Below are 27,166 nucleotides of genomic sequence, written 5' to 3'. Positions count from 1 at the left end.
TCATACCTCCAATCGAGGAGATAGAGGGCAGAGTGGACTGACCTCCTCTCCAGTTCTGTCTTAACTCCACGTGGCCTGGATTGGATCCTCCAGTGTGTCAAGAGCTTTGTCTTCCTTCATTCTTCAGTCTGTAAATAGTTTAGATGTTTACTCTATCATTTTAGTTAAGTTTTATAATTAGATAGAACCACTGTCCTGGGGAACTCTCCACTCTGCTTCCCCATATTCTGTTGAGCTTCCAGGCTTCAAAATACCTCCCTCTTCTTCCCCCATATATCTGCCTAACTCAGCAAGGAGTGTACCTCCTGCCACGAGGTTGACTTGGAAGCGAGGGAATCTACTCCAACAGATCCTCTGAGGGATTTATCAAGAAGGTAAGGAGCAGTCTCATAACCATGAAAGCAAATCCTCCAGGTCTACTCCAAAGAAATCAGATACAACCCTGCCTAAGTTGAGCAAGGCTTTCTGCTCAGCCCATGAGGGGACTTAGCATGACTGAAGTCTTGGGGTCATGACAAGAAAACCCACAAATCCAGGGCTCTGGTACCAGACCGCGTGCTGGGAGCAATGGTGCTTCTTGTACCAATTAAACCTAAACACTGGGAACTGACCGCACAGACAAAAAGGCACCATCAGGCGCCTCAGCCACTGACGGTAATAGCTCTGCCTTGCCTGACTGGAGCAAACTGTAACTGCTCCGGCTCAGTTGGTTCAGGCAGGCAAGACCCCTCACGCTCCAGAGAGAGCAAAGGATTACGCTCCACTTGATGACATCTTTGCTCTCCTGGATCCCCAGTCTCCCATTGTCAACAGGTCCTTCCCTCACGTGGGAGGACCAGACTCCTCTGGCAGATGCATCTTGTGGGAGGAGTCGGTCTCCCATTCCATCATCCAGTCATGGTTTCCCTCCAGCAGAACTGTCTGTACCGCTGATAGATCCAGAATCTGCCGTTTCTTGGGAGACTCTGAACTGCCCGATGAACAGTCTCCTCCTCTAAGGCATGCCTTCCCAGAAAAGGGACCCTGTAATGGGGTCCACTCACTGAGCACAGCACCCCCTGCTGGCTGTCCTGGCGATTAGCTCTGCCTACTTCACTCTCCTTGTGGTGTTCTCTTCTCCCAACTTGTCTTGCTCTGCTGCCCCGCTCACTCCCGTGTCTGCAGCTTCCTCTCTGGCTTGGCCCTCTGGCCAGGTCAGTAAAGTCCTCCCCTTCCGGGGAATTCAGTTTTTCCAGACCTACTGTCTGATTGGTGCCTCCAATGCCCTTACTACTCCACAGTGGCTGATAAGGGAACCCAGGCCCACCCTCTACACTGGGTTCCAGCCCAGGGACCTAAACAAGCAGCCACAATTTGTACAGTTCCACATCTTGCTGCTGTTTCCCTGGGCTTCTTCCTTCTCTGGGTGTGACACCCTCCAACTCGCTCCACTCAAGGAGTGACTACAGCTTTTCCCAGCAGCCCGCTGTCTGCAGACAGCTACCTGGCTTTATACAGGCCCCGCCTCTTCCTGCACAGGTGAGCTTGTTCCCAATCAGTGGCGTCCTTATAGCCTAAGGCTCCCCTGCTTGAGGCCTAATTAGCAGGTGTCAAGGCTGCTTCCCCACTTTGAACTTTAGGGTACAAATGTGGGGGCCTGCATGAAGACTTCTAAGCTTAACTACTAGCTTAGATCTGGTCCACTGCCACCATTCCCAAAGCTAATTCCCTTCCCTGGGTAGCCTTGAGAAACCTTTCACCAATTCCCTGGTGAATACAGATCCAAACCTCTTGGATCTAAAAACAAGGAAAAATCAATCAGGTTCTTAAAAAGAAGGCTTTTAATTAAAGAAAAAGGTAAAAATCATCTCTGTAAAATCAGTATGGAAAATTGATTTACGGGGTAATCAAACTTAAAGAGCTCAGAGGACTCCCCTCTAGCCTCAGGTTCAAAGTACAGCAAACAAAGATAAACACTCTAGTAAAAGGTACATTTACAAGTTGAGAAAACAAAGGAAAACTAACACGCCTTGCCTGGATATTTACTTACAAGTTTGAAATAGGACTTGTTTAGAAAGATGGGGAGAACCTGGATTGATGTCTGGTCCCTCTCAGTCCCAAGAGCGAAGGACAACCAAAACAAAGAGCACAAACAAAAGCCTTCCCCCCCGCACCCAAGATTTGAAAGTATCTTGTCCCCTTATTGGTCCTTTGGGTCAGGTGTCAGCCAGGCTACCCGAGCTTCTTAACCCTTTACAGGGAAAAGGATTTTGGAGTCTCTGGCCAGGAGGGATCTTATAGTACTGTACATGGGAGGGCTGTTACCCTTCCCTTTATAGTTATGACACGCCCCCCAAATCACAAATAGTGTTAGACGTCCGGTTCCACACTGGCTGTGATTTCTTCCTGGAGCTCTAGGAGAAAACAGAGTTAATAAGACACATGTACCTTTAGACATACTACTGATTATATAAAAACTAACAATATGTTCCATTCCAAGAACAATTTTTAACCAGTTGACTCTGGGAAACTTTCCCGGGAGAGTGCATCAGCCACTTTGTTAGAAGCTCCTGAAATGTGTTGTATTTCAAAATCAAAATCTTGGAGAGCTAAACTCCACCAAAGAAGTTTTTTGTTATTCCCCTTGGCGGTATGAAGCCACTGTAGCGCAGCATGGTCTGTTTGTAGTTGGAAACGCCGTCCCCAAACATATGGGCATAGCTTTTCCAGCGCGTACACAATGGCATAGCATTCCTTTTCGCTGATTGACCAGTGGCTTTCCCTCTCAGACAGTTTCTTGCTGAGAAACACGACAGGATGGAATTCTTGATCCGGTCCTTCCTGCATTAAAACTGCTCCCACGCCTCGCTTGGACGCATCTGTGGTTATTAGGAATGGTTTGCCCACTCTCAAGGTTTTCCTTCGCTCCCAGGGTATATGAGAGGCATCTGGGTCTGGGGATGTTTGGTGTGATTGTGGTGTAATGAACTGTAATCGGTTGGGGTTTTTGGGGCAGTGAGCCTTTATGTGTCCCAGTTCATTACATTTTAAAACATCACCCTGCTAAGGTATCACCAGGGCAATGTTGGTTGGTGGAGACTGGTGTGGTGGGGTGGGAAGGTGTCTGGGGTTTCCCTTGGGATGTAGGTGGGGCCTTGGGTTGTCCCTGGTGGTAAGGTTTGGTTTCGGGTTGCCCCTTCTGATATTCGCTCCAACTGCTACTAGTTTTTTTTCTTTTCTGCCACCTCCACCCATTTGGCTCCAATCTCCCCCACCTCGGTTACAGTTTTGGGCTTCCCATCTAGGATGTACCTTTCTATTTCCTCAGGAACACCCTCTAAAAACTGCTCCATTTGCATTAGGAAGGGCAACTCTTCCGTAGATTTAACATTTTGCTCCTGATATCCAGGCATCCCAGTTTTTCCCAATGTGGTAGGCATGTCGGGTAAATGACGCATCGGGTTTCCACCTTAGGGCTCTGAACCGCCGACGGGCATGCTCAGGTGTTAGCCCCATTCTGATTCTGGCCTTGTTTTTAAAAAGTTCATAACTGTTCATGTGTTCCTTAGGCATTTCAGCCGCCACCTCTGCTAAGGGTCCACGGAGCTGCGGCCTCAGCTCTACCATGTACTGGTCTGCAGTGAGGCCGTATCCAAGGCAGGCCCTTTCAAAATTTTCTAAGAAGGCCTCAGTATCATCGCCTGCCTTCTAGGTGGGGAATTTTCTGGGATGGGAAGTGATACCTGGAGAGGGGTTGTTAGGATTGGCTGTTGTATCCGGCCTAGCCCTTGCTAATTCCAGTGCATGCTTCCTTTCTTTTTCTCTCTCCTCCATCTCTTTTTCTTTCAGAAAAAGCCTTTTCTCCTCCCCCCTCCTCCCCCCCCCCAATTTGAAAGTATCTTGTCCCCTTATTGGTCCTTTGGGTCAGGTGTCAGCCAGGTTACCCGAGCTTCTTAACCCTTTACAGGTAAAAGGATTTTGGAGTCTCTGGCCAGGAGGGATTTTATGGCACTGTACACACGAGAGCTGTTACCCTTCCCTTTATAGTTATGACAGCAGGTTTGGTCCACCTGGCCTAATTCAGCTCTTTCAGGGCTAGTGTGGGGAGTCCACCCCATCAGAGATCTGGAGCACTCTGGAACCAACAAAAAGAAGAACAGGAGTACTTGTGGCACCTTAGAGACTAACAAATTTATTAGAGCATAAGCTTTCGTGGACTACAGCCCACTTCTTCGGATGCATAAGTGGGCTGTAGTCCACGAAAGCTTATGCTCTAATAAATTTGTTAGTCTCTAAGGTGCCACAAGTACTCCTGTTCTTCTTTTTGTGGATACAGACTAACACGGCTGTTACTCTGAATCTGGAACCAACCTCCACCTCAACAACTGCCTCAGAATGCCATGAGGACCTCTACAACCACCCTTTTACCTGACTTAACTGGCCATACTGGGGACCAGGGTACCTGTACTATCCCGCAGAGTCGACATAGTGCTCTGGAGTTTGTTGACACCTCCCCTCGGAAAGGACAATCAGAGCTTCCTCCTGACCCTGTAACAGCTGCATGACAGCTACAACTCCCTGGGCTACTTCCCCATGGCCTCCTCCAAACACCTTCCTTATTCTCACCACAAGTCCTTCCTCCTGGTGTCTAATAACGCTTGTGTTCCTCAGTCCTCCAGCAGCGCACCCTCTCACTCTCAGCTCCTTGCGCCTCTTGCTCCCAGCTCCTCACACTCACACCACAAACTGAAGTGAGCTCCTTTTAAAACCCAGGTGCCCTGATTAGCCTGCCTTAATTGATTCTAGCAGCTTCTTAATTGGCTCCAGGTGTCCTAATTAGCCTGCCTTAACTGGTTCTAGCAAGTTCCTGATTACTCTAGTGCAGCCCCTGCTCTGATCACTCAGGGAACAGAAAACTACTCATCCAGTGACCAGTATATTTGCCCTCTACCAGACTCCTGTACCCCACTGGTCTGGGTCTGTCACACAAGATATTTTGGAACCAGATAGAACAATCTGGCATTCCCCAGCCACTTGTGCTTTTACCCCTAAAGGGCAGCAAAATGTTAATTTGTCCTAGCCAGAGGGGTGGAATTTTCTTTCTAATCTTATTCCTAACTCTTCTGTTGTCAAGGCTGCCATGGACAGGATCACCATAAATCTACTTCATTTGAGAGAGATGGTAAATGATTGATTTATTGGGAAGGAAAGTCTTCACTTCTACTAGCCTTCAATTCAGAATACCCCCTCACCAAGCATTGATGGCCAGTTATGATCACCTGAACTATTCCTAATTCATGGCACTCATTGTCTAACTTCTGCAACAGTTTAGAGCTCAATTCCAGGCTCTCATTGAGGAACGCAAGTTGGTTGTCTTCAATCAGCAGTAGATGCAGCAGATACAACTTCAAGAGCAATGGCTACTGCCATTGTGATGTGACATGAATTGTGGTTTCATGCTTCAAAATAGCCCAGAAGTCCAGAACACCAAGGAGGGACCTGCTCTTTGATGAAACTCATCTTTTAGACAGATGAGTCCTTGCACATTACAAAGGACTACAAGGCTGCCTTCTGCTCTCTGGGAATATATAAACCTGCCCCCAAAAGAAAATTCCACAGGCAGTCATACAAGCCTAGACTGATGGATCAATAATTTTACCTCCAGTGGCCTTATGAGCCACCCCATAAGAAGTAAAAGGGTTCAGAAGTCCCATGTTCCCACACTTTCTGTGGCAATATCACTAACCCAGCCCCCATCTAAGTAATATTTTTGATGAGAGTTGGAGTGCTGCAAACCAGTGATGCCACCACCTGCTGATTCCCGCACACCCTTTGGAGCTTATCAAGCACTTTTCCCACAACTGGAGTGCAGTAATAGTGGGCATGTACAGGAACTAATCTGGCATCCATTCTGGCTATGCAATCAAATTTGCATTCCTGGCCCCTCCAAAGTCCCTATCCTCACACCTTTTCAGGGACTGATCTCGCGAGAAGATTCACAAACAAGAGGCAGAAGCTCTCTTACTGTGACGAGCAATAAAGTGGGTACTTCGTACCAAGGAAAGGGTTTTTACTCAACATACTTCCTAGTACCCAAAAAGAAGGGCAGCTGGAGACCCATCCTCAATCTCTGTGTTCTTAACGTCTTTATTTGCAAACTGAAATTTTACATAGTCACACTGGCATTTATAATCCCATCCCTGGAAAAAGATATGTTATTTACAGCTCTCGATATGAAGGACTGATACTTTCACATGGACATTGACCCCACACTCCGATGTTTTCTCAGATTCATGGTGGGCCCCAACCATTTTCGATAGAGTGCGCCTCTTTGGCCTCACAACCATCAGGGTCTTTACCAAGGTTCTTAGTAGTAGCAGCAGCCGCCCATATCAGGCATTGTGGCTTCCCCTACCTTGATGACTAGCTTCTCATTCCCAAGGTGCCTATGAGTTGACTTAGCCAATACTTCAATTCTTGTCTCCCCTAGGGGTCATTGTAAATTCAGAAAAGTCTGTCCTCACTCCAACAGACTTCCGAATTAGTCAGAGGGTTCCTCAATTTAGTCAGGGCAAAGGCTTATGTGCCAATGGATTTGTTCCAAGTGATGAATGACTTCATAGATGAGATCATGAGCAACTCTTGAACACCAGTCAGAATTTCTCTACTGGGCTGTATGGCTTCATGTACTTATGCTATGCCATTCGCCAGATTCTATCTTCATTGCCTGCAAGCGTAGCTTCAAACCATGTACCCACCAAACAGTCCATGAGCAGCATAGTAACTTGTTTCCACCAAAATAAAATCATCTCTATTGTGGTGGAAGAATCCCCAGCAGGTATGCATGGGCATTCCCTTCCTTTCCTCCTCACCAGATAGGATGATCATTAAATGCGTCCCTTTTAGACTGGGGAGCTCACATGGACAGCTGCATGTTGTAGGGTGCTTGGACAGCCCGAGAAGCCAGAATGCACATCAACGTTTTGGAATTATGGGCTGTCCAAGAGGCTTGCAAAGCCTTTCTACTATTCATTCAAGGTCCCCATAGCCTCATAATGTCAGACAGTATGACGACTGTCTTTTACATCCAAAAGCACAGAGTGAGATCCATTCCCCTGTGTGTGGAAGTGGTCACTCTATGCAACTGGTGCATCAGTAATCAAATCACCCTGTCGGCAGCTTACGTTCCTGGGAATCAAATTGTGGTGGCTGATTCCCTCAGCAGACACTTTGCTATCAACCATGAGTGGGAGTTACATGACTCATTAGTGAACAGTGATTTTGCTCTATGGGAACATGTCCACCTCTCAGTGAAGAGAAAGTGCAACATATATTTTTCCAGAGGAGCCCTAGCACATCATTCTCAGCGATGCTCTCCTTCTGTGGTCAGACAGACCATCTGAATTTTGCATTCCCTACCTTGCATTCCTTGTCTTAAAGAAAATTAGTCAGTACAAGATACGAATCATCCTTATTGTCCCCAACTGAGCCCACAGTTTTGGTCCCTGAGTATCCTGTGAATGTTGTCTTGGTTGCCGATCAAAGTTCAGTCTTTTCCAGTCTGCTGACCCAGGTGAAAGATGGAATCAAGCATCCCAGTCCCCCCAGCACTCTGTCTCAAGGGCTGGATTTTGAATGGGCATCAACTCTATGTTCATGCTCTCTAGCAGTGCAAAGCATCCTTGCTAATAGAAGAAGATTCCACTAGAAAATGCTACTTAGCCAAACAGAAGCATTTCTCTTTGTGGGCACGAAAAAAAGTATCCCCAAAAGCTGCGAGTATCCCCCCCTTATTCTGGACTGTCGTCTTTCCCTCAAAACAGCTAGTCTTTCTATTAACTCTTTATCATAGAATCATAGGACTGGAAGGGACATCAAGAGGTCATCTAGTCCAGTCCCCTGCACTCAAGGCAGGACTAAGTATTATCTAGACCGTTCCTGACAGGTGTTTGTCTAACCTGTTCTTAAAAATCTCCAGTGATGGAGATTCCACAACCTCCCTAGGCAATTTATTCCAGTGCTTAACTACCCTGACAGTTAGGAAGTTTTTCTTAATGTCCAACCAAAACCTCCCTTGCTGCAATTTAAGTTCATTGCTTCTTGTCCTATCCTCCAGAGGTTAAGAAGAACAATTCTTCTCCCTCCTCCTTGTAACAACCTTTTATGTATTTGAAAACTGTTATCATGTCCCCTGTCTCTTTTTCCAGACTAAACAAACCCAATTTTTTTCAATCTTCCCTTATGGGTCATGTTTTCTAGACCTTTAATCATTTTTGTTGCTCTTCTCTGGACTCTCTCCAGTTTGTCCACATCTTTCCTGAAATGTGGCTTCCAGAACTGGACACAATACTCCAGTTGAGGCCTAATCCGCGCAGAGTAGAGCGGAAGAATTACTTCTCGTGTCTTGCTTACAACACTCCTGCTAATATATCCCAGAAGGATGTTCTCTTTTTTGCAACAGTAGAACACTGACTCATATTTAGCTTTTGGTCCACTATGACCAGCCCTCCCCCCCCCCCCCCCATCTCTTTCCACAATACTCCTTCCTAGGCAGTCCTTTCCCATTTTGTATGTGTGCAACTGATTGTTCCTTCCTAAATGGAGTACTTTGCATTTGTTCTTTTTGAATGTAATCCTATTTACTTCAGACCATTTTTCCAGTTTGTCCAGATCATTTTGAGTTATAATCCTGTCCTCCAAAGCACTTGCAACTCCTCCCAGCTTGGTATCGTCCATGAACTTTATAAGTGTACTCTCTATACCATTATCTAAATCACTGATGAAGATATTGAACAGAACTGGACCGAGAACTAATCCCTGTGGGACCCCACTCATTATACCCTTCCAGCATGACTGTGAACCACTGATAACTATTCTCTCGGAACAGTTTTCCAACCAGTTTTGCACTCACCTTATAGTAGCTCCATCTAGGCTGCATTTCCATAGTTTGTTTATGAGAAGGTCATGCGAGACCGTATCAAAAGCTTTACTAAAGTCAAGATTTATGGTCCACCGGGTAGCAGTCAGTGCATACCACCCACCTTCACATGGTTGCTCATTTTTTGCTCACCCACTGACCCCATTGGGAGCATAAGATTCTGGAAGGGTCTAATCAGAACCTTTCCACCAGTAAGGAAATCTTCTCAGTGGGACTTAACCCTTGTTCTTTTGGTGCTCACTATGCCTCCCTTGAAACCACTAGCTGCATGTTCCATATCTCTATCGATGAATGTTGTATTCCTGGTAGCCATCACCTCAGCCAGGAAGGGGTGTGTGCTCAGAGCACTGTTGGCAGATCCACCTTACGCTATATTCCCTAGAGACACAATTTCATTGTGTTTACATCCTAAGTTCACCCCCAAAGTAGTTTGAGTTTCGACTAATCCAGTCAGTTCACTTTCCTGTTTTTTCCTGAACCAGAAGCATATGACGAAGAGTAGACTTCATTCCCTTGAAATGCGACAATCCTTAACCTTTTACCTGCAAAGGATATAGCCAATCAGAAAATCACTGAGACTTCTTATCGCCTTAGCTGAAAGAGTCTGAGGTCAAACTATATCATCTCAGAGGATCTCTAAATGGATATCAGGCTGTATCATACTCTATCAGCTGTCACATCTTCCTCCCCCTCAGGGGGGTGAGGGCTTCTTGTACAGGAGCACAAGTGACCTCAATGGCATCGCTTCAGGAAGTACCTTTACTTTACATTTGCAAAGCAACTTTGTAGAGTTCCATCTGCACACTTGTGAGACAATTTTCTCCTCCACTGATGTGCTTTTTGGGACAGTGGTCTTTCAGTCGGCTCTGCCACCTGCATCCTCCTACAGTAACTCCTCACTTAAAGTCGTCCTGCTTAACATTGTTTCGTTACGTTACTGATCAATTAGGGAACATACTCATTTAAAGTTGTGCAATGCTCCACTCTTACATTGTTTGGCTGCCTGCTTTCTCCACAACTGGCAGCCTCCCTATCCACCCCCCACCAGGGCCTCCCGCCCACTGGCAGACCCTGCGGATCGGCGCCTTCCCCCTCCTCCCCCCGCCTCCTGCCCACGGCAATCAGGTGTCTTGCGGCGTTTTGGAGGCAGGGGGGAGGACTCGGCATGCAGGCTCCCCTGCCTCCCAAACGCCTCAAGCCAGCTGATTGCCTCAGGCAGGAGGGAGGGGGGAGGAGCGAGGACTCAACACGCTTCCCCCCCTCCCTCTCCTGCCGGTGGCAGTCAGCTGGCTTGCGGTGTTTTGGAGGCAGGATGGGGAGGAGGAGCGAGGACTCAGCATGCAGGCTCCCCCTCCGTCCCCTGCCTCCCGAACACCGCAAGCCAGCTGATTGCCCCGGGCAGAAGAGGGGGAGGAATGAGGACTCGGTGCACAGGCTCCCCCTTCCTCTCCTGCCTCCCGAACCCGGCAATTAGCTGGCTTGCTGCGTTTAGAAGGGAGGGGAGGAGCCAGGATGCAGCATGCGAAGTAAAGGGGGAGGAGGTGGGGGGAGAAGAGGTGAGTCAAGGGTGGGGGCTTGGAGGAAGGGGTGGAGTGGGCGGGCTGAGAGTTAAGTCCCCCGCTGCTGGTGCTTGTAGAGTAGGGGAAGCTGCCCTGGAACCCCCCCCATTTACATTAATTCTTATGGGGAAATTGGATTCGCTTAACATCATTTCACTTAGTCGCATTTTTCAGGAACATAATGACAACGTTAAGTGAGGAGTTACTGTACTTAAGTAGTGCTGTCAGTCACTCACAGTGGAATACACAAAGGGGCCAGTACTTGAAGGAGAAGAGAAAGTTAACTTACTGTAACTGTATCAGAGGGGTAGCTGTGTTAGTCTGAATCTGTAAAAAGCAACAGAGGGTCCTGTGGCACCTTTAAGACTAACAGAAGTATTGGGAGCATAAGCTTTCGTGGCATCTGAAGAAGTGAGGTTCTTACCCACGAAAGCTTATACTCCCAATACTTCTGTTAATCTTAAAGGTGCCACAGGACCCTCTGTTGCTTTTTACTGTAACTGAAGATTCTTCTAGATGTGTGGTCCGTATTCCACTACCTGCTCTCTTCCCCTCTGCTTTGGCTCATTCTTGGATTCACCGTACAGAAGAAACTGGAGAGGCACTTTGTCTGCTCCGTTCTTTATCACCTGGGTTGGAGGCATGAGAGGAGAGTGAGGGTGCATGCACAGACCAATGGACAATGCTTTCAAAAATTCTTCAACTCTGGGCCCATGGAGCACATGCATACGCTGAGTGGAATACAGATAAGGGCCACACGCACCTTGAAGAACTTCTAGTTAGTATAAAGTAAGTAATTTTCTCTCTTCCTGAGTCCCAGTAACAAAAGATATAAATCAGAATGTTCACTCTGATTTCATGCTATTGTTACAAATGTCTAACAAATCAAACTACACCTCTCTCCTCATCTGTTATAATTGTAACGGTTTGTTTGAGGTCTGAGATAAGGTTTGCATGAGTTACAGCCATGTTGCAGTATGTAGGGGTTTGGGGTATATTTTGGAGATAAAAATGATTGTTCCTGTGGGGGCAGTAATTGTGCCATTGGCGATATTCTATGGGTGTCGCAGAATATGGGAGATTTTCCCCTTACTTGTTGCTTCCTGAATTATAAGGGTTTGAGTGACTTGGGATGTGCCCTGAAGCAATATTAGCTCCTTTTAACCAGTTTTTGTCTATGGGAATATATTGATTAGCATATGCATACTAGATTGGCATGTTACTCACTTGTGAGTAAGCTATGAGAGGTTAGTACTAATAAAACCTCTATACTACACCATCATGGAGTCTTCATATACCACTTACTGCAATAAAAAATCTGAGTTAAGTTTTTTTTTTTGTTATCCTGCTGCTTGGCATTATTACCCCAAGTTCCAATATTTGAGGACTCTGATGGAGAGAGGAATTATGATACATTTTAGAAACTACCCAGATATTTTATTCACAATGGAACAAATGTAATGTCTTAGGACCTACTGGGTCGAGAAGGGCTGTGGTCTTGTGCAGCACTTGGAAATTTCCCTTTTCTATAGGTATAAACCTTCCATTTCTAGTTCTGATGGGTTGTGAGATGCTGAAGGCTTGCATTGTTAAAAGTAGTCACAGTGGTGATAACTTAATGGTCTATGTGCAATTGAATCCGTCAAAGATATGTAGTAAATGAAACTATCACTGCCAATTTGTAGGCATGGGGGTGGGTGGAAAATATATTTGAGTTGTACAAGAAACTTTGGGGCAGGAACTGCACTTATACCTAGAACAGTGGGGCCTGATCCTAGTCATGGGTTCTGGATGCAACCATACTATAAATATTTAATATTACTATAAAACCCTGAGGCATAATGAAGACAGGACAATACTGGGAGATCCAAAAAACTGAGTTAACTTGTTTTTCCCACTTCCTTGGACAGTGATGGGATAGAGGAGCTTGATGTGGGGTAGTGTTTGTGGAGGACATAAGTGAGTCAGTAAGAAGAATTTGAATGAGGAGAGGCATGGAAGCCTTTTGCAGTGGGATTGGAAGGTCATTTTGTGCATTGAGGGCAAAGAGAAAGAAGACATGAAGGCTGGAGTCAGTGGAAAAAGGGCTGTTGAGGCTGGTTTTGTTTGTGGGTTAAAGGGAACACGATAAATGAGATCAGAGATGTTAACCCTGCCCAGAACCTGTGCAGGGGCTTGAAGGCAGACTGAGAAATAGGGGATGCAGTGGAGGGATTTAAAAATAAGTGACATCTCATAAACAAGAGGTTAATTTTAGCTGCTGAGGTTTAGATGGACTAGAGGTGAGTGCCATACTCTTAGGGAACCTAGAGGAGGAGGTCACAATATTCAACGCAGGAGGTAAGCACATGGACAAGTATTTTCACTAGCAGGGCCGAAAGGGAGGAACAGATTGTGGCTATATTGTAGAGGAAGAAACATCTGATAATGTCCTGGATGTGTGGGGATAAGGAATCAAAGATGGCCCAGGGTTATGAGAATGAGTGAAGTGGAGGAAAGTGATATTGACAGCAGCATTGGAGAAAGGAATAACCTTGTTGGGATAGTTTTTTGTGCAGCCTAGTCACCCATTTGACAGGCTTTAATCTAATGTGATACTTTCACTAATTCACTTTGAGCAAGACATGAAATCAGGTAAAACCTCCTTGACTTGATCAAGTATGTTATAGGAGAGTTGTAAGTATCACACTAAGAAATCACAATTCAAATTGGAGTCCCCTGTCTTATGGTAACATTCTGACTTTTCTGTACTGATGATTGCAGGTCAACAGACAGTCAGCTGAAGCTGTGGAATGTAGGGAAACCACACTGCCTGCGCTCTTTCAAGGGTCACATCAATGAGAAGAATTTTGTAGGTCTGGCGTCCAACGGAGACTACATCGCCTGTGGTGAGTAGAGCATCCACCCAAAAATGTTTGCATGGCTCCTCAGGGCTTGCACTACTTCTAATGAAAAGTATGCATAAAAATGAACTCTGTACTTGAGACATCTTAAAAAATACAGGATTATTCTTAGCCTCTCCCCTCAGCCTTTGCCCTAGAGAATAGTATAAAAAGTAGTGGCCATACAGTAGTGTGCACTTACTCCAGTTCTGGCCTAACTTACATGATTTGCTTTAACCACCAGACTTTCACTGAAAAGTCCACAGGTAAGTTCACAGTCTCTACATAGCTGGCATGAATAATAATTTATTCAAAATAATATTTTTAATAATAATTTTAAATCATAATTAAACTAATTTTAAAATTAGTCTTTTTGTTTTTTAAAAATAATTAAACTAAAAAATCCCTCCAAGTCCTTTTAGGGAAGGTCAGGATTCTATACCAGTTGGATGATCCTGGGGGTGGACAGTCTTGTGTGTCATTTAGCATAGCACTCTGCATAGACAAACCAGTTCAGTTCCCTTTATTCAGACTGCTTTCTAGAAGACCAAATAAATCCTTTTAAAACCACAACTAGCTTCCACAGAGGAGATTTCTCTCTTCCTACTGTTAAAACTGACAGTCAGACCTACGTAAGTCTGCATCTCCTGCTGCAGTGCACAATGGTGGACTTGCCTCTCTGGGATAGTTAAACCAATTATTGCTGGATTAGGAGTTGAAACAATTCCACCACTGGTGAAAAGATCCCCCTAAATGTTGCTGCTGTGCTGCCATCTCCCATCTGAGTTCCACTGACATCTGTGCAATTTGCACATGGGGTCTTTAATTATGCTCCCTGCCTTTTCAAGTCTGCCAAAGTTATGGAACAAGGTTAAAGTCTTACCAAAACAGTGTTGTAATTGTGTATTGATTCCCTTGTAATTATAACATAGTAACCTGGACATCCACCCTGTAGTGATCCTGTACTCTAGTTGCAGCAGCTATCAGTGATCGGAGGTAGAGGTGGCAATTAAACTCGCAGGAACTAGGCTGAAATAATTCTCTACATTCTCACTAAAAGATCTAAAAAGACTTGCTTATCAGGGGTCCATTTCTAGAACTTATTTTATTGATTTGCTTGTATTTATAGGAAGCGAAAATAACTCCCTCTACCTGTACTACAAGGGCCTCTCAAAGACACTTCTGACTTTTAAATTTGACACAGTCAAAAGCGTCCTGGACAAGGACCGGAAAGAGGATGATACAAATGAGTTTGTCAGTGCTGTGTGCTGGAGGGCACTGCCAGATGGGGTAAGTTTTCTGCTTATTTTTACCAAGATTGCTTCTGGGTGAATATTTTATGTTCATTTAAGATGGTGTTATTGAAGGTTGGCTCTATTTTTGTTTTTTCCCAGTTATATTCCAAGGTGTGTGTGTATATCTATATCTATATATTTAAAAAATATATATATATGGAACTGCAGTGTAATAGTTGTTAAAATTGGGAAATTCAAAAGGTTGTGGTACTCAGAGTTTGTGCATTTAAAATCTCAACCATAGTGATGCATTAATGCAGTTTTTTGGCATTTAATTTCCTTGTTTCATTTTTATATGAATTTTGTATATGATCACATTCAAGTCAATTCACCATGCATGTTTAAATGTTATCTCATCTATGTGGGATTTCACACCCTAATAATGTCTGAGATAAGCACCAGCTACATTATCTCAGTTACTATTTCAATTAACTTTGTTCCAAATATACAGAGTGCATGCTTCTCTTGTAGTGTACCACTGCACTTTCAGTGTGTTTCTCACTCTAAAGCTTATGACTATTGAAAAATACGCTGATTTTGAGCTGGAGTGTTTAAAAAGAGCTTTCTAAAGTTGCATGTAAAAAACACCTCTGTAAACTTACTCATGTGCATAAGTGTTTTCAGATGAGCTCCTTAATTGGGGGTGGGGGATTCATTCTTGGGTATTTCAAATAGCTAAATGGAATTTGTATAAACTTGTGAAGAGAGCATTTGGACTGAGAACAAACCAGAGAAATTGCAGCCAGAAAGGTAATATTTTTAGCAAGTTAACAACTGCTTATCTGTGTTTACGGTATACTGGAAGTGCCCTCACAATCATAAATAGCATGAGACTATTTCAAATAAATGGTCCTGAACCAAGCTCCCCAAACTAAAACTTTCTAGTGCTGAGAGAATTTGGATCTGGATCTGAACTTTGTATCTCTAACTTTAAAGTCAGAGGAAAAAATAGGCTGCTTTAATTGTAAGGGTACCAATAGGGCTAATAATCTTTTGGATCATAAGCAAGGTTTTGAGGTGACTTTCTTATGTAGATAAATGGATGCGAAGTCTCAAGTGGACAATAGAAACTACGTGACTTTCAACCCAGATCTCCACTAGTGAAAGCCTTGAAGTAACCCACTGCATCTATAAGCTTCCCTTTCACCTTTCTTTTCTTTGCTGCAATATTTCCAGCCAGCCTGTCCTCTGACTACAATGTACACCTTTGCTCCAGACAATAGGGATCAATTGTGCCCTTTTGATTACTTCTCCTTACCTTTTCCTCTGATTCTCATTGCTCTCGATCTCTCCCACTTCTATCGTGCTTTTAGTCTGAGTGGCACTCTAACGTAAGCAGCTGAAAAACTGTTGAACAGAGTTGTAGAGCGCTACTAGAGTATTCAACACAACTCAAATGCAAAATTTTATGTAACAAATGTATCATAAAGTAACAATAAAATCAGCTCAATAAAGGGTGCGCTCAGCAATTATTACAATAGTTAGAGCTCACTGAGCTCTCTGGCATTCAGTCTGTCACCATTCTTGAGAAGCCTAATTTTGTCTGTCATTAGTTCCCACGTTTCCCCGTAGGTTTTGTTTTAAATTACCATATTTTTCTCCTGTGGCAACCAGAGCATCACCTTCTGGTTTGGAAAGAGAGCTATGAAAAGCTGCATGTGGCTAGAGAGCCACATGCTGAGTTTTTCTGCTTCAGCATTATACCTCTGAATGTAGTACCTCCCATGCTTCTCTACATACTGCACTTGCACTGTTTCGTGAGTCAGCCAGCAATGTGATTTGCTTTTTACCAGGAGGCTCTCGTGTATCTTTTTTTATAGTACATCCAGCTATCACTGAGCTAAGTGCTATTCCTTCTGAATGTACCCACACATGCTTATTTTCAAACACAAGTCACTTGCCATGGTGCAGTGGATCTTGCTCAAACCTCACTAGTGCACTTGGTGTGTTGCTTTATTGTGCTGCAGAGAGGGAGATTCAGAAAGCTGGTCTACATTCACAATACCCCTTTCAAGGAGAATGTTTCCTTATTCTTCACTCCCTTACATTTTTCTTGTGATGTCATGCTCTTTTCTAAGGAGACTTCAGACCTATGTGAGCGCCCCTGGAAGGTGGCATGTGTTTTAATGAATCATGGAATATGCTTGGAAGAGGTGATGGTATTGTAGCAGTCTCCCCAGTATGGGAGTCGAGAAGTTCTATTCCTGGCTTTGCCACAGACTTTCTGTGACCTTGAGGAAGTCTCTTACTCTCTGCTTCCATATCCCTATCTATAAAACTTACTCTACCTACCTCACATGAGTGTTCAGACTTAGCTTGCTTATATTTGTAAATTGCTTCTTCAGATGAAGGGCAGCATAGAAATACAGTGTATTAGCTTTGCCTCAGGATTCCCCAACGTTGCCCAGAGTTGATTGTTTCCCTGTAATGTTGCTGTGGACCGTTCTCTAACTCAGTAGCCTTACCAACTGAGAAGGGAGGAACAAGTTTTAAGTTCTGATGCTTTCCTCAAAGTATAAGTATCTGTATCCACTTAAAGTGCAAAATCTGAGATCCAAGAAAAATAAAAACCCTTCAGATAGTTAAAACGCCCACAGAAGTTGCTGCTTCTTTGCCTTGTCCTTTTTGTCTGGGTTGGCAGCTCTTGTTCTATGGCTCCAGGCATTCCTGTCAAGTGCATCTTCCAACGTGACACTGACCTTCTTCATGTCCTCCTTCAGTATTTCAAACCACCTTTTTCTGGGTCTTCCTTATGGTATTTGTCCTGTAACTACTAGTTCTTGTACCCTCTTGCCAACATATCTCGCACCTCACTGTCTCAGCTGGCCTAGCCATCTCAATTGATACTACCTCAGCTTTTCTATGATGGGGGCTACCTGCATCGTGACTCGTACCATTTCATGTTGTACTTCTCAGCCCTTGTCTTACCCAGCATCCACCTGAGCAATCTCATTTCCGCAGTGTGAAGTTGTTCTCTCTTCCTCATTGGGTTAGAATGCCAGCCATACATCACGTCTGGCCTAATTTGCTTGGCACATTTTTGTGTCAGAGAATTCCCATCAACTCCCTCCATTTGAACCAAGTGCTTTTCATGTGATTCCTAACATCTGCATCCGCTTTCCCATCAAATGCCCACTGAAACTAACAGAAATAAATTAATTTACACTTCCTTCTGATGTAAGGGATTCGAGAGAAGGTGGCTGTGTGTGTGTGTGTGTGTGTGTGTGTAAGGAATCCTTTGAATCATCATTGGAGCCCTGAGTTTCTTTCTCTTCCCTCTTTCCATCCTCTTGAGATCCTCTGTCACAGCTGTCATCTTTCCATCTGTAGAGGGCTGGACATGGTGTTTCTTCTGCATCTGTCAATACCAATCCATAATTGGCCAGATTGATCAAGACCATTCCTCTCCCAAAAAGCTGAGCGCAGTGCTCCCTGCCAGAGCACTGCCTCTGAGACACTAGAGTGGCCAGAAAATTGTACATTTTGGTAATAGTTTGTATTAAACATACAGTAGTTAGTATACTACTACTTTGGTCTTGTACCATGCCTTTTGGAGATCTTAAACACTTTAGATAAATCAGTGAACTAATTCTCTGAGCACTTGTTTTGGTAAGTATACTCACCCTTTATAGATGGGTAAATTGAGTCATAGAGAGTCTAATATGCACATTTTCTAAAGTGGCTTACAGTTGAAGTTGGTGGGAGCCGCTGATACTCAGCAACTCTGAAAATTGGTAGGCCACCTAAAATTAGAAGCCAGTCTAGAAAATTTTTACCCCCAAAGAGTTGCAGAATAAGTTAATGGCAGAGTCAGGGATATGCTCCAGAACTTCTGACCCTGTCATCTGCCCTAAACGCATACCTTTAACTTCTAAGCTGAGAGGTTTATAATGTACATGCCTGGCTCTAAGAAGTCTCTGCTTAACAGAAGAAAAAAATGCTCCCTAAAACACTGGTAAGACAGCCAGCTTGATGTAAAACTTCAATTCTAGTATTGGAGTTGTTAATAAATTCTGCTGTTCTATTAGAGTGTAAACACAGTAAGAAAATAGTGGAAACACACATGGCTTTCTTACCGAGGGAAAGGAAATGAAGCATTACTTCTAGAACAATGCTAGGCAAGCAGAAATGTGTCTTCTTAAAATGCATGTATGTGGGGGAGGGTCCATTTAAGGTGTTTGTCTGCGATAGACAATTGGAATATAGGTAGTTCCCTGAGGAGAACCTCTTGTACTTGGTTTCTACTTATTCTCCTGCATGATATTTCCATGCCTCCTGAGAGGTAGACACCCTTCACTCTGACCTGGCTTGTTACGTTCAGAGTTAAAGGTGCACTGCGTACATCTGCTGCTCCATTACCTCTTAAATAACCCTCCTCCTTTCCACTGCAGTTGGCGTTTCTCAGAAGGGAGCTTTTGGGAGAGCATTGGCTGCTCCCTGGGCAGCAGAAAAGGTATTATTGCTGAACACAGAAGCAATTTGATTATGTAGATTAAGCAGGGCTCAATCTATCATAATCGCTGTAAAGAAGCCATTTAATTTTGTGCCTGTTTGCATGAGTGTTCATTACCACAGATAAGCAGGTTAGCTTGGGAAAGACTTTCCAAGCAGAAATATCAGGACTTTGATAAGCAGCAAGGAGATGCAGATAAGCGAAGAATATGCTAAGTAAATTAGCCTAAGCAAAGGTTTGTATCTTTTTAAAGACAAAAAAGAAAATATATTGACAATAGCATTGTGCATTTTTGTTTTAAATTAGGTCTTCCAGTTTTCTTAACTGGAGAAGCACTAGGACTATATACTGTACTTTGTTTAAAGGTCATCTGACATTTGGGTGGAATGCTTTTAATTGTGTATTCACTAGATGATAGAGAAGTCGTTTTGCAGCTTTGTAAAAACATCTTGAAGAGCTGAGATGCAGACTGGGCGAATAGAAAACTGGTCTGTGTTCCTGTCTAAGGGTTCTTCAAATCAGTGGTAGTTTAGCAGTCTGGGAAGCTAACATCTAACTACCAATGAGCGGCACAGGAATTGACTTTTTAGGAGGTCTCAAGGCTCATTTAGATGCTGTTATATGACACAAGTGTCTCCATATCCATCTCCCTCCCTGCACCACTGCTGTATTACGTCTGGGGGGCTTCTGGTAAGATTGTAGTTGTCCCCTACAGAAGGTAAAACAGGTCACAAGTTTGTGTGGCAGGTCCCTTTACCCAAGTTGTTCCATGAAATATTAGAGAAATGATTTCCCACCAGCCACTCTGACTAAGATAGCAAACACCCATGGACTCCTTACTCTGAATTTCAGGTTACCCTGTTCTAGGTTTTATAAACAACTCTTCAGAAAGGGTCGTGTTACACACCTCTTTGGATTGCTACTTCAGGAAACCAGCTTTCCTTTCTTTAGCCAAAATTACAACAGTTGACAATCCTATTACCATTAACAGTCATCTTATTTCTAGGTAGCATCTCAGATTTCAGTTCTCTAAATGTCATTAAAAATTAATAAAATTAATTACATGTTCTTTAAAAACATGTAATTATTCTACAGTAAACCTTCATTTACAAGTACCCTTATTCTCTATTAACTACTTTCCATGGGTTATCCATTTTGTTTCCCACAGAATGAATAAATATGGTACACATGAGCTGGCTAGTAAACATGGGACTTCGATAATTTACAATCGGCAAATTGACTCCCTTTTGCTGGATTCATTGCAGTTCTTAGCTATTAATTAATTTGGAAGAGTTATTAATATTAACGTAAAACTTCCCTTACTATTCCCAAATAACCAAACCCTTACTCTAATCTAAAACAACCTGCCCTGATTTTAATTGTAGTTCTGTTAATCTGAAATCTTAGTTTCAGTTAAGATTTCCAAAAATTCAAAGGATTTTCTTTTTCACTCCACTTAGCTGTGGTCTGTTGCAAAAGCTGGGGTTTAAAATAATCTCAAGACAGCTAGCAGTTTTGATTTACAAATTAAACCAGTATTTTTCATGCAGAATTCTCAAATGGAGTTGTTTAGATGGTAATTAAAGCTTATCTAGAAAGTAATCTGAGATTTGTGTGAGAGAGGTACTCACAATACAATACCAGAACTGTACTGTCCTTTGATTCCTCTGGCCTCTCAATCAGATCCTGTCTCCGGGTGATCACTGGCAGCTGTAGTACTTGCTGTCCCATTCCAAGCATCTCTGTGAGGGCCTCTGCCATTCCCTGCTTTATCCAAGTTTCTCCTCTCCTACTCACAACTGTTGAGTCATTATCATAGGTTACACTTCTCACAAGTCTGCCTTCACTTTATCCTGACATTGCTGGTCAAACCTAATCATGCACTCTGATCTTTTGCTGCACTGAATTCTAGATCTTCACTCCCAGGCTGCCTTGCATCTCCTTCATACAGCCACAAGGGGGCTGGTGTTTGGCTCCCTCTTCACTCTTCTGGTTGAAATACATAATTAACAGTTTATCAAGGTTGTGGCAATCTGAGAATCCTTTCCCAGAAAAATGAGATATGCTTAAATGTGCTCAGAGTTCCTCTGCCTTTGCCTAGAATTTCTTCAAATGCTTCTCTCCTCCTTGTGGAGTTTGCCTGCTTTGGAGTTTAGACCTGCTGAGAAGCTGACTTGTCAACATGATGGCTCCCAGCTCTTCTCTGCTGCACTCTTTTTTTTTTCTCTCTGGCCACATCAAGTTCTTTCTAGTTATGTTTAAAAGCCCAACAACTTTTCATCCTTTCACTCAAGCAGATTCCTCTACTTTTTGCTTAGCACCTTGCAGTAAGATCTTGTTACTGCATTTTATTTCATTCCATTCTGTTTTCCTCAAGCCTCTTAAAGGAGCTATGCAAGTCTTGTCAATCTCATTTTCTTAAACAGAGAATGTTAAATCTTTATTTTTTAAATCTAACCCAGAGCATCATAAAATACATTTGAGACTTACTTGGTTTGTAAAGTTCCTAGATTGGAAATGTAATAGTATGTGTAACATCTCTGTTGCTGAAAGGGTGTAATTTTGTGCATAAAGTAATTCCATGAGACATGTTCTTGTCTTCAAGGAAACTGAGTGAGGTGTGTGTATTTGTATATAATGCATGTTAAATTTGTACAATGCAAATATACTTTTAGAGATATTCGTTCTTGGATTCCGCTTTTTACATGAAAAGAGAGAATTAAGCAAAGAAAATACCCAGCTGAATGTAGCAACTCTTTACTCATCATTACCGCCCTAGGAGTCCAACTATTGAGAGCTACGTGAGAAAATTATGCTCTATTATTAGTGGCTCACTTGCTATCTTAAAATTTCAGTGTTTTGACACCTTAGTCCTTATGCAAGACCCTCTAGATAATGTGATTATGCAAATTACAGGATTTAGAAGGATTTTATTTTTTATCCCTTTTTTATGAAAAAAAAATCTCCAGTATTTTTTCATTTATTCTCTCCCCGGGCCCAGTAACCTTTTGAGGTTTCTCCTGTAAAGGTGATACTTGCTGACATGAATGGGTCTCAGAACTGCCACAAATTCCCCGTCCACTGCTATTCGGTGTATGCAGGGATAAATCATGTGTCAGGAGACCATCCATTTCTATCTTTCCTCTTCCTCTGTGGCTAACCATTTTACTACTAAAATTGACATCTCTTCCCCATCTGCAGTGCAATTGGAGAAACTGTATCGCAGCATTTTTGTTGTTCCAGATTTCCGGCTGGTTTGAGGACCGCTAGTTGATGCAATAATGCATCATTTTTAATCCTTCCTTTCCTAGATTCAGATTAAATGTTTTTATACTGCTATGTCAATTGTTTGACCACACTGATGCTATTGTTCGGCACTAAAAGACCTATTCTTCCCCACTGCCTCCGCTGCAGTGCTCTGAAATCACTCTAGCTTGGATTTGAGAATAGTCTTATCAAAGGAATGGGTCCTATTTTTTCCTCTTGGGTTCCAAGTCTATTTTCACAAACTTAATCTAAAGTCTTTTTTCCCTTCGTAAAAAAAGAAGGGGACTGGACATTTTTAAGCTTGACCTTTATAAATTGCCTAGGGGTCTTTTGTGAGTTGAAAAGAGATATCAAAGTTGAAGGGTTTTTTTGAACTGAGGCAACATTTACACCAGCAAACTTCTTAACTGTCATTCATCACCAGTGCATGACCAGCAATGCTAATCATTAGATAGACCAGAAGCATTTTTATCAGTCATCTGTTTTTCAGTCATTAATGACTGGCATAGTGGTAGAAATCTGAGAACTGTCAACATTACTTTTCAGCCATTGAGCCCACTGGTAGAGTTGCAGTGAGTGTACATTATAGTTCACTGCTAACATAACCAAGGTCTTACTGTTCCTGTTATTTCCTGAACTTGAGACATGCGAACTTGCACAGCAAGAATCATATTGTTACAGTATTCATTGTGAATGGGGACACAAAGAAATACCTTTGCACAGTTCTTGTTAAATTTGTGAGTAGAAGTTTCTCTTCTTCTGGATCTCTGGTATTTTAATAAGAAGCAATTAATTATTAAATAGAATGTGGTTAAAGCACGGTCTCTTTTGTGCTTTAACTATTATAAAATAAAGGTTAGAATTAAACCACAAAAGCCAGGAAATTCAGTGATGAGACCAACTCTGTCCTTAATTCCCCATTGTACCATTGTATTACAAGATATAATATACCACTTTAGTTTGTGTAGTCTTTCACATAAAATGTGTTTCATACTATTTTTATTAATATCAGATACTTATTTTACAGTAGCATCCAGGGCCAGAGTCAAGTTTAGAGCCCCCTTGTGTTAGGCACTGTATACATAGAATCATAGAATATCAGGGTTGCAGGGGACCTCAGGAGGTCATCTAGTCCAACCCCCTGCTCAAAGTAGGACCAATTCCCAACTAAATCATCCCAGCCAGGGCTTTGTCAAGCCTGATCTTAAAAACCTCTAAGGAAGGAGATTCCACCACATTCCCTAGGTAACCCATTCCAGTGCTTCACCACCCTCCCAGTGAAAAAGTTTTTCCTAATATCCAACCTAAACCTCCACAACTGCAACTTGAGACCATTATTCCTTGTTCTGTCATCAGGTAATCAGGTACCACTGAGAACAGTCTAGATCCATCCTCTTTGGAACCCGCTTCAGGTAGTTGAAAGCAGCTATCAAATCCCCCCCCACCCCTCCCCATTCTTCTCTTCTGCAGACTAAACAATCCCAGTTCCCTCAGCCTCTCCTCATAAGTCATGTGCTCCAGCCCCCTAATCATTTTTGTTGACTCTTTCCAATTTTTCCACATCCTCCTTGTAGTGTGGGGCCCAAAACTGGACACAGTACTCCAGATGAGGCCTCACCAATGTCGAATAGAGGGGAATGATCATGTCCCTTGATCTGCTGGCAATGCCCCTACTTATACAAACCAAAATGCCGTTGGCCTTCTTGGCAACAAGGGCACACTGTTGACACATATGCAGCTTCTCGTCCACTGTAACCCCTAGGTCCTTTTCTGCAGAACTGCTTCCTAGCCATTCGGTCCCTAGTCTGTAACAGTGCATGGGATTCTTCCGTCCTAAGTGCATGACTCTGCACTCGTCCTTGTTGAACCTCATCAGGTTTCTTTTGGCCCAATCCTCTAATTTGTCTAGGTCCCTCTGTAGCCTATCCCTACCCTCCAGCGTATCTACCACTCCTCCCAGTTTAGTGTCATCTGCAAACTTGCTGTGAGTGCAGTCCACGCCATCCTCCAGATCATTAATGAAGATATTGAACAAAACGGGCCCCAGGACCGACCCCTTGGGCACTTCACTTGAAACCGGCTGCCAACTAGACATGGAACCGTTGATCGCTACCCGTTGAGCCCGACAATCTAGCCAGCTTTCTGTCCACCTTATAGTCCATTCATCCAACCCATACTTCTTTAACTTGGTGGCAAGAATACTGTGGGAGACCATATCAAAAGCTTTGCTAAAGTCAAGGAATAACACATCCACGGCTTTCCCCTCATCCACGGAGTCAGTTATCTCCTCATAGAAGGCAATTAGGTTAGTGAGGCATGACTTGTCCTTGGTGAATCCATGCTGAGTGTTCCTGATAACTTTCCTCTCCTCTAAGTGCTTCAGAATTGATTCCTTGATTCCATCTGGAAGTATGCAGAGTCTCAACCCCAAAGAGTTTACAAATCTTAGTTTTAAAGACAACTGTCAATTCCACCGCCTTCCCAGGAGAATTTCCACAAGGCTCCCTGCTCCCAGAGCGTTGGTATACACCCTGATAGGTTTTAATTATTTAATTAATACCTTAATTATAAAGGCATCATGAAGTTTGGATTTCAGGTAAACATCCAGAAGTTCCAATACTTGTCAGAAGCTTTGGAGGCTCTCTCCCCCATGCCCCAGATTTCCCCCAACCATTTGCCTTTATATGGATGGAGAGATTTGTTACTCTCTCCCCCAGCAACCTTCAGGCAGCATCCTCCCATAATCTGTATGAAAGGAGCCCACAGGTTTCCCTCGGGAAATGGAGTATGTTTGATGTCTTCCCCATTCCTTAAGTCACCTCTACCTGTGATGTGGTCCCCCTTTCTGCATCACCATCTCTGTTCCTCTCAGCCCTGATATGGAGATTCTAGGGTGGAATGGAGAACTGCCCCCTCCAAAACAATGCATCTCTGCCGGTGCCAGCCAGGTTGTGTGGTCACTCTGCCTACTCTCCTTGCATCTACTCCCTGGGTCGCATGCTCCAGCAAAGGGCAAACTTGGGGTCGAGTCAAAGTAAAGGCTAGGTGGGCAGCCTCTAGCCTTCTGCCTTCTTCTTGTATCACTCACATTTTTATTTTTAAGTAACTGAGCACATGGCTCTGGTTGGGACTGAGTGCCGGTTGGCTAATGCGTAAAACTTCTGGGCAGTCCTGGCCAACCTCTGGACATTTGGAAAATATAGTTATGCCATGTTTTAATAAAGGCAGACAAAGAAATTGGCATATACCAGGGCGAAAATGTCCTCTCCCTAAGATTTGCAAAAAGATGGAAAGTAAAGTGAAGCAGATAAAAGGGTGTGGTTCAAGAAGAATAGGAGCTACAGAGGACAAGACTGTTGTTTCCACACAAGCTTTCAGGGTTGGTACAGGAGACTGCCGGTGGATGAGCAAGAGTGGGATGAAATGACAAAGTCCCTGGGTTTAAAAAATGAGGTCAGTTTTGAACTGTGCTCTGAACTGACTGGGGAATGAATGCCCTGGAAGTGTAATGGCCCTGAAACCTATTGATTGATTGATAGCAAGAATTTGAATTAACCGGTAAATGTATATTTTCCCTTCAGGTACCAGGCAAAAATTTTGGTTCCTAATGAAATTTCTGTCATTAGCCATTAGCAGGAAGTGAACTTTGAACTTACCTGGGGCAGGCCTTTTTAATTTTGAGCTACAGTTTTGATACCAATTAACACAGACTACTGGAACACCAGTTTCTTGCAATCACAGCTTAGACTCCATAAATCAACACCACTTAACAATTAAATTCTTATTTAAAATAAAATCTTTTGAATGAATTAGTTAATGTGTACCCAATATACCCTGTTTCCCCGAAAATAAGACATCCTCCGAAAATAAGGCCTACTTACAGTTTGCCTCTCGTTGTAATATAAGGCATCCCCCCGATAATAAGACCTCCCCGATAATAAGGCATCCACCGATAATAAGGCATTTTTCATTTCTGAAAAATAAGACATCCCCTGAAAATAAGACCTAGCGCATCTTTGGGAGCAAAAATTAATATAAGACACTGTCTTATTTTCGGGGAAACAGGGTATCTGTAATTCTTTACCTTGAAGTTTTGTAAAGTTGGGAGTGTATTTTTTTTTCTCCAAAAGCAATTGGTATTGGTTTAATGCCAATGCTGAGAGTTTCTTAAAAGCTCATCCTTGAGGAATAACAATGCATACCATGCTTTAGCCTGGTTCTTCTTCTGTCAGTACAAGACAGCTACTATTGTAAGCTTTAAAACAAAAATATCTTAGAACAATTTACACCTAACTCTTGGAAATCAGCTGGAGAATTTTTCATGACAACATTTCAGAATCAATGGAAATAGAGGAATATCCTTTGCAGAGGAATTGCTAGTAGTTTAACTAGTGACTCTTTGAATCTGATGAGGGGTTTCAATACTGGAAGTAGTCCTGGCAGAGACGCGTTAGTGGGCACAGTCCACTAACGCATCTCTGCCAGGACTAAGATGCAGATTGAGGCCCATAAGATATATTTCATGTGGTTCTACAGTTTTATTGCATGGATTTGCCCATATATGCACAGGTATGTGTGAAATCCATATGTATAAACAGGAGGTGTTATAGGCTCTTCTAAAGTGTGTGGTTTGAGTGGGATTTTTCAAAAGCACTCATTGTTGAAATAACTCTGTTCCTATTGAAGTCAATAATAAAGTTCCCTTTGATTTCACTGGGAGCAGAATTAGGCCCACACTGAAGATTTTTGAAAACCCCACTCTGAGTATACTATAGCCTCTTGTTTGAACGTTA

General features: G+C 43.1%; 1 protein-coding gene across 2 annotated transcripts in view; it reads left to right on the top strand.

Annotated features, from left to right (window-relative positions):
* The window catches only part of COP1 (COP1 E3 ubiquitin ligase), a 210,664-nt gene that overhangs the window by 140,782 nt on the left and 42,716 nt on the right, over window positions 1-27,166 (top strand). For both annotated transcript variants that reach the window (XM_054037628.1, XM_054037629.1), the window contains exons 17-18: window positions 13,240-13,364; window positions 14,488-14,648. In XM_054037628.1, coding sequence (XP_053893603.1) covers window positions 13,240-13,364; window positions 14,488-14,648 — 286 coding nt within the window. The remainder of the gene's footprint in view (window positions 1-13,239; window positions 13,365-14,487; window positions 14,649-27,166) is intronic.

Source organism: Malaclemys terrapin, chromosome 8 (assembly GCF_027887155.1).
Source record: "Malaclemys terrapin pileata isolate rMalTer1 chromosome 8, rMalTer1.hap1, whole genome shotgun sequence".
Classification (NCBI taxonomy): domain Eukaryota; kingdom Metazoa; phylum Chordata; order Testudines; family Emydidae; genus Malaclemys; species Malaclemys terrapin.
This window is presented reverse-complemented; position numbering and strand designations above follow the sequence as displayed.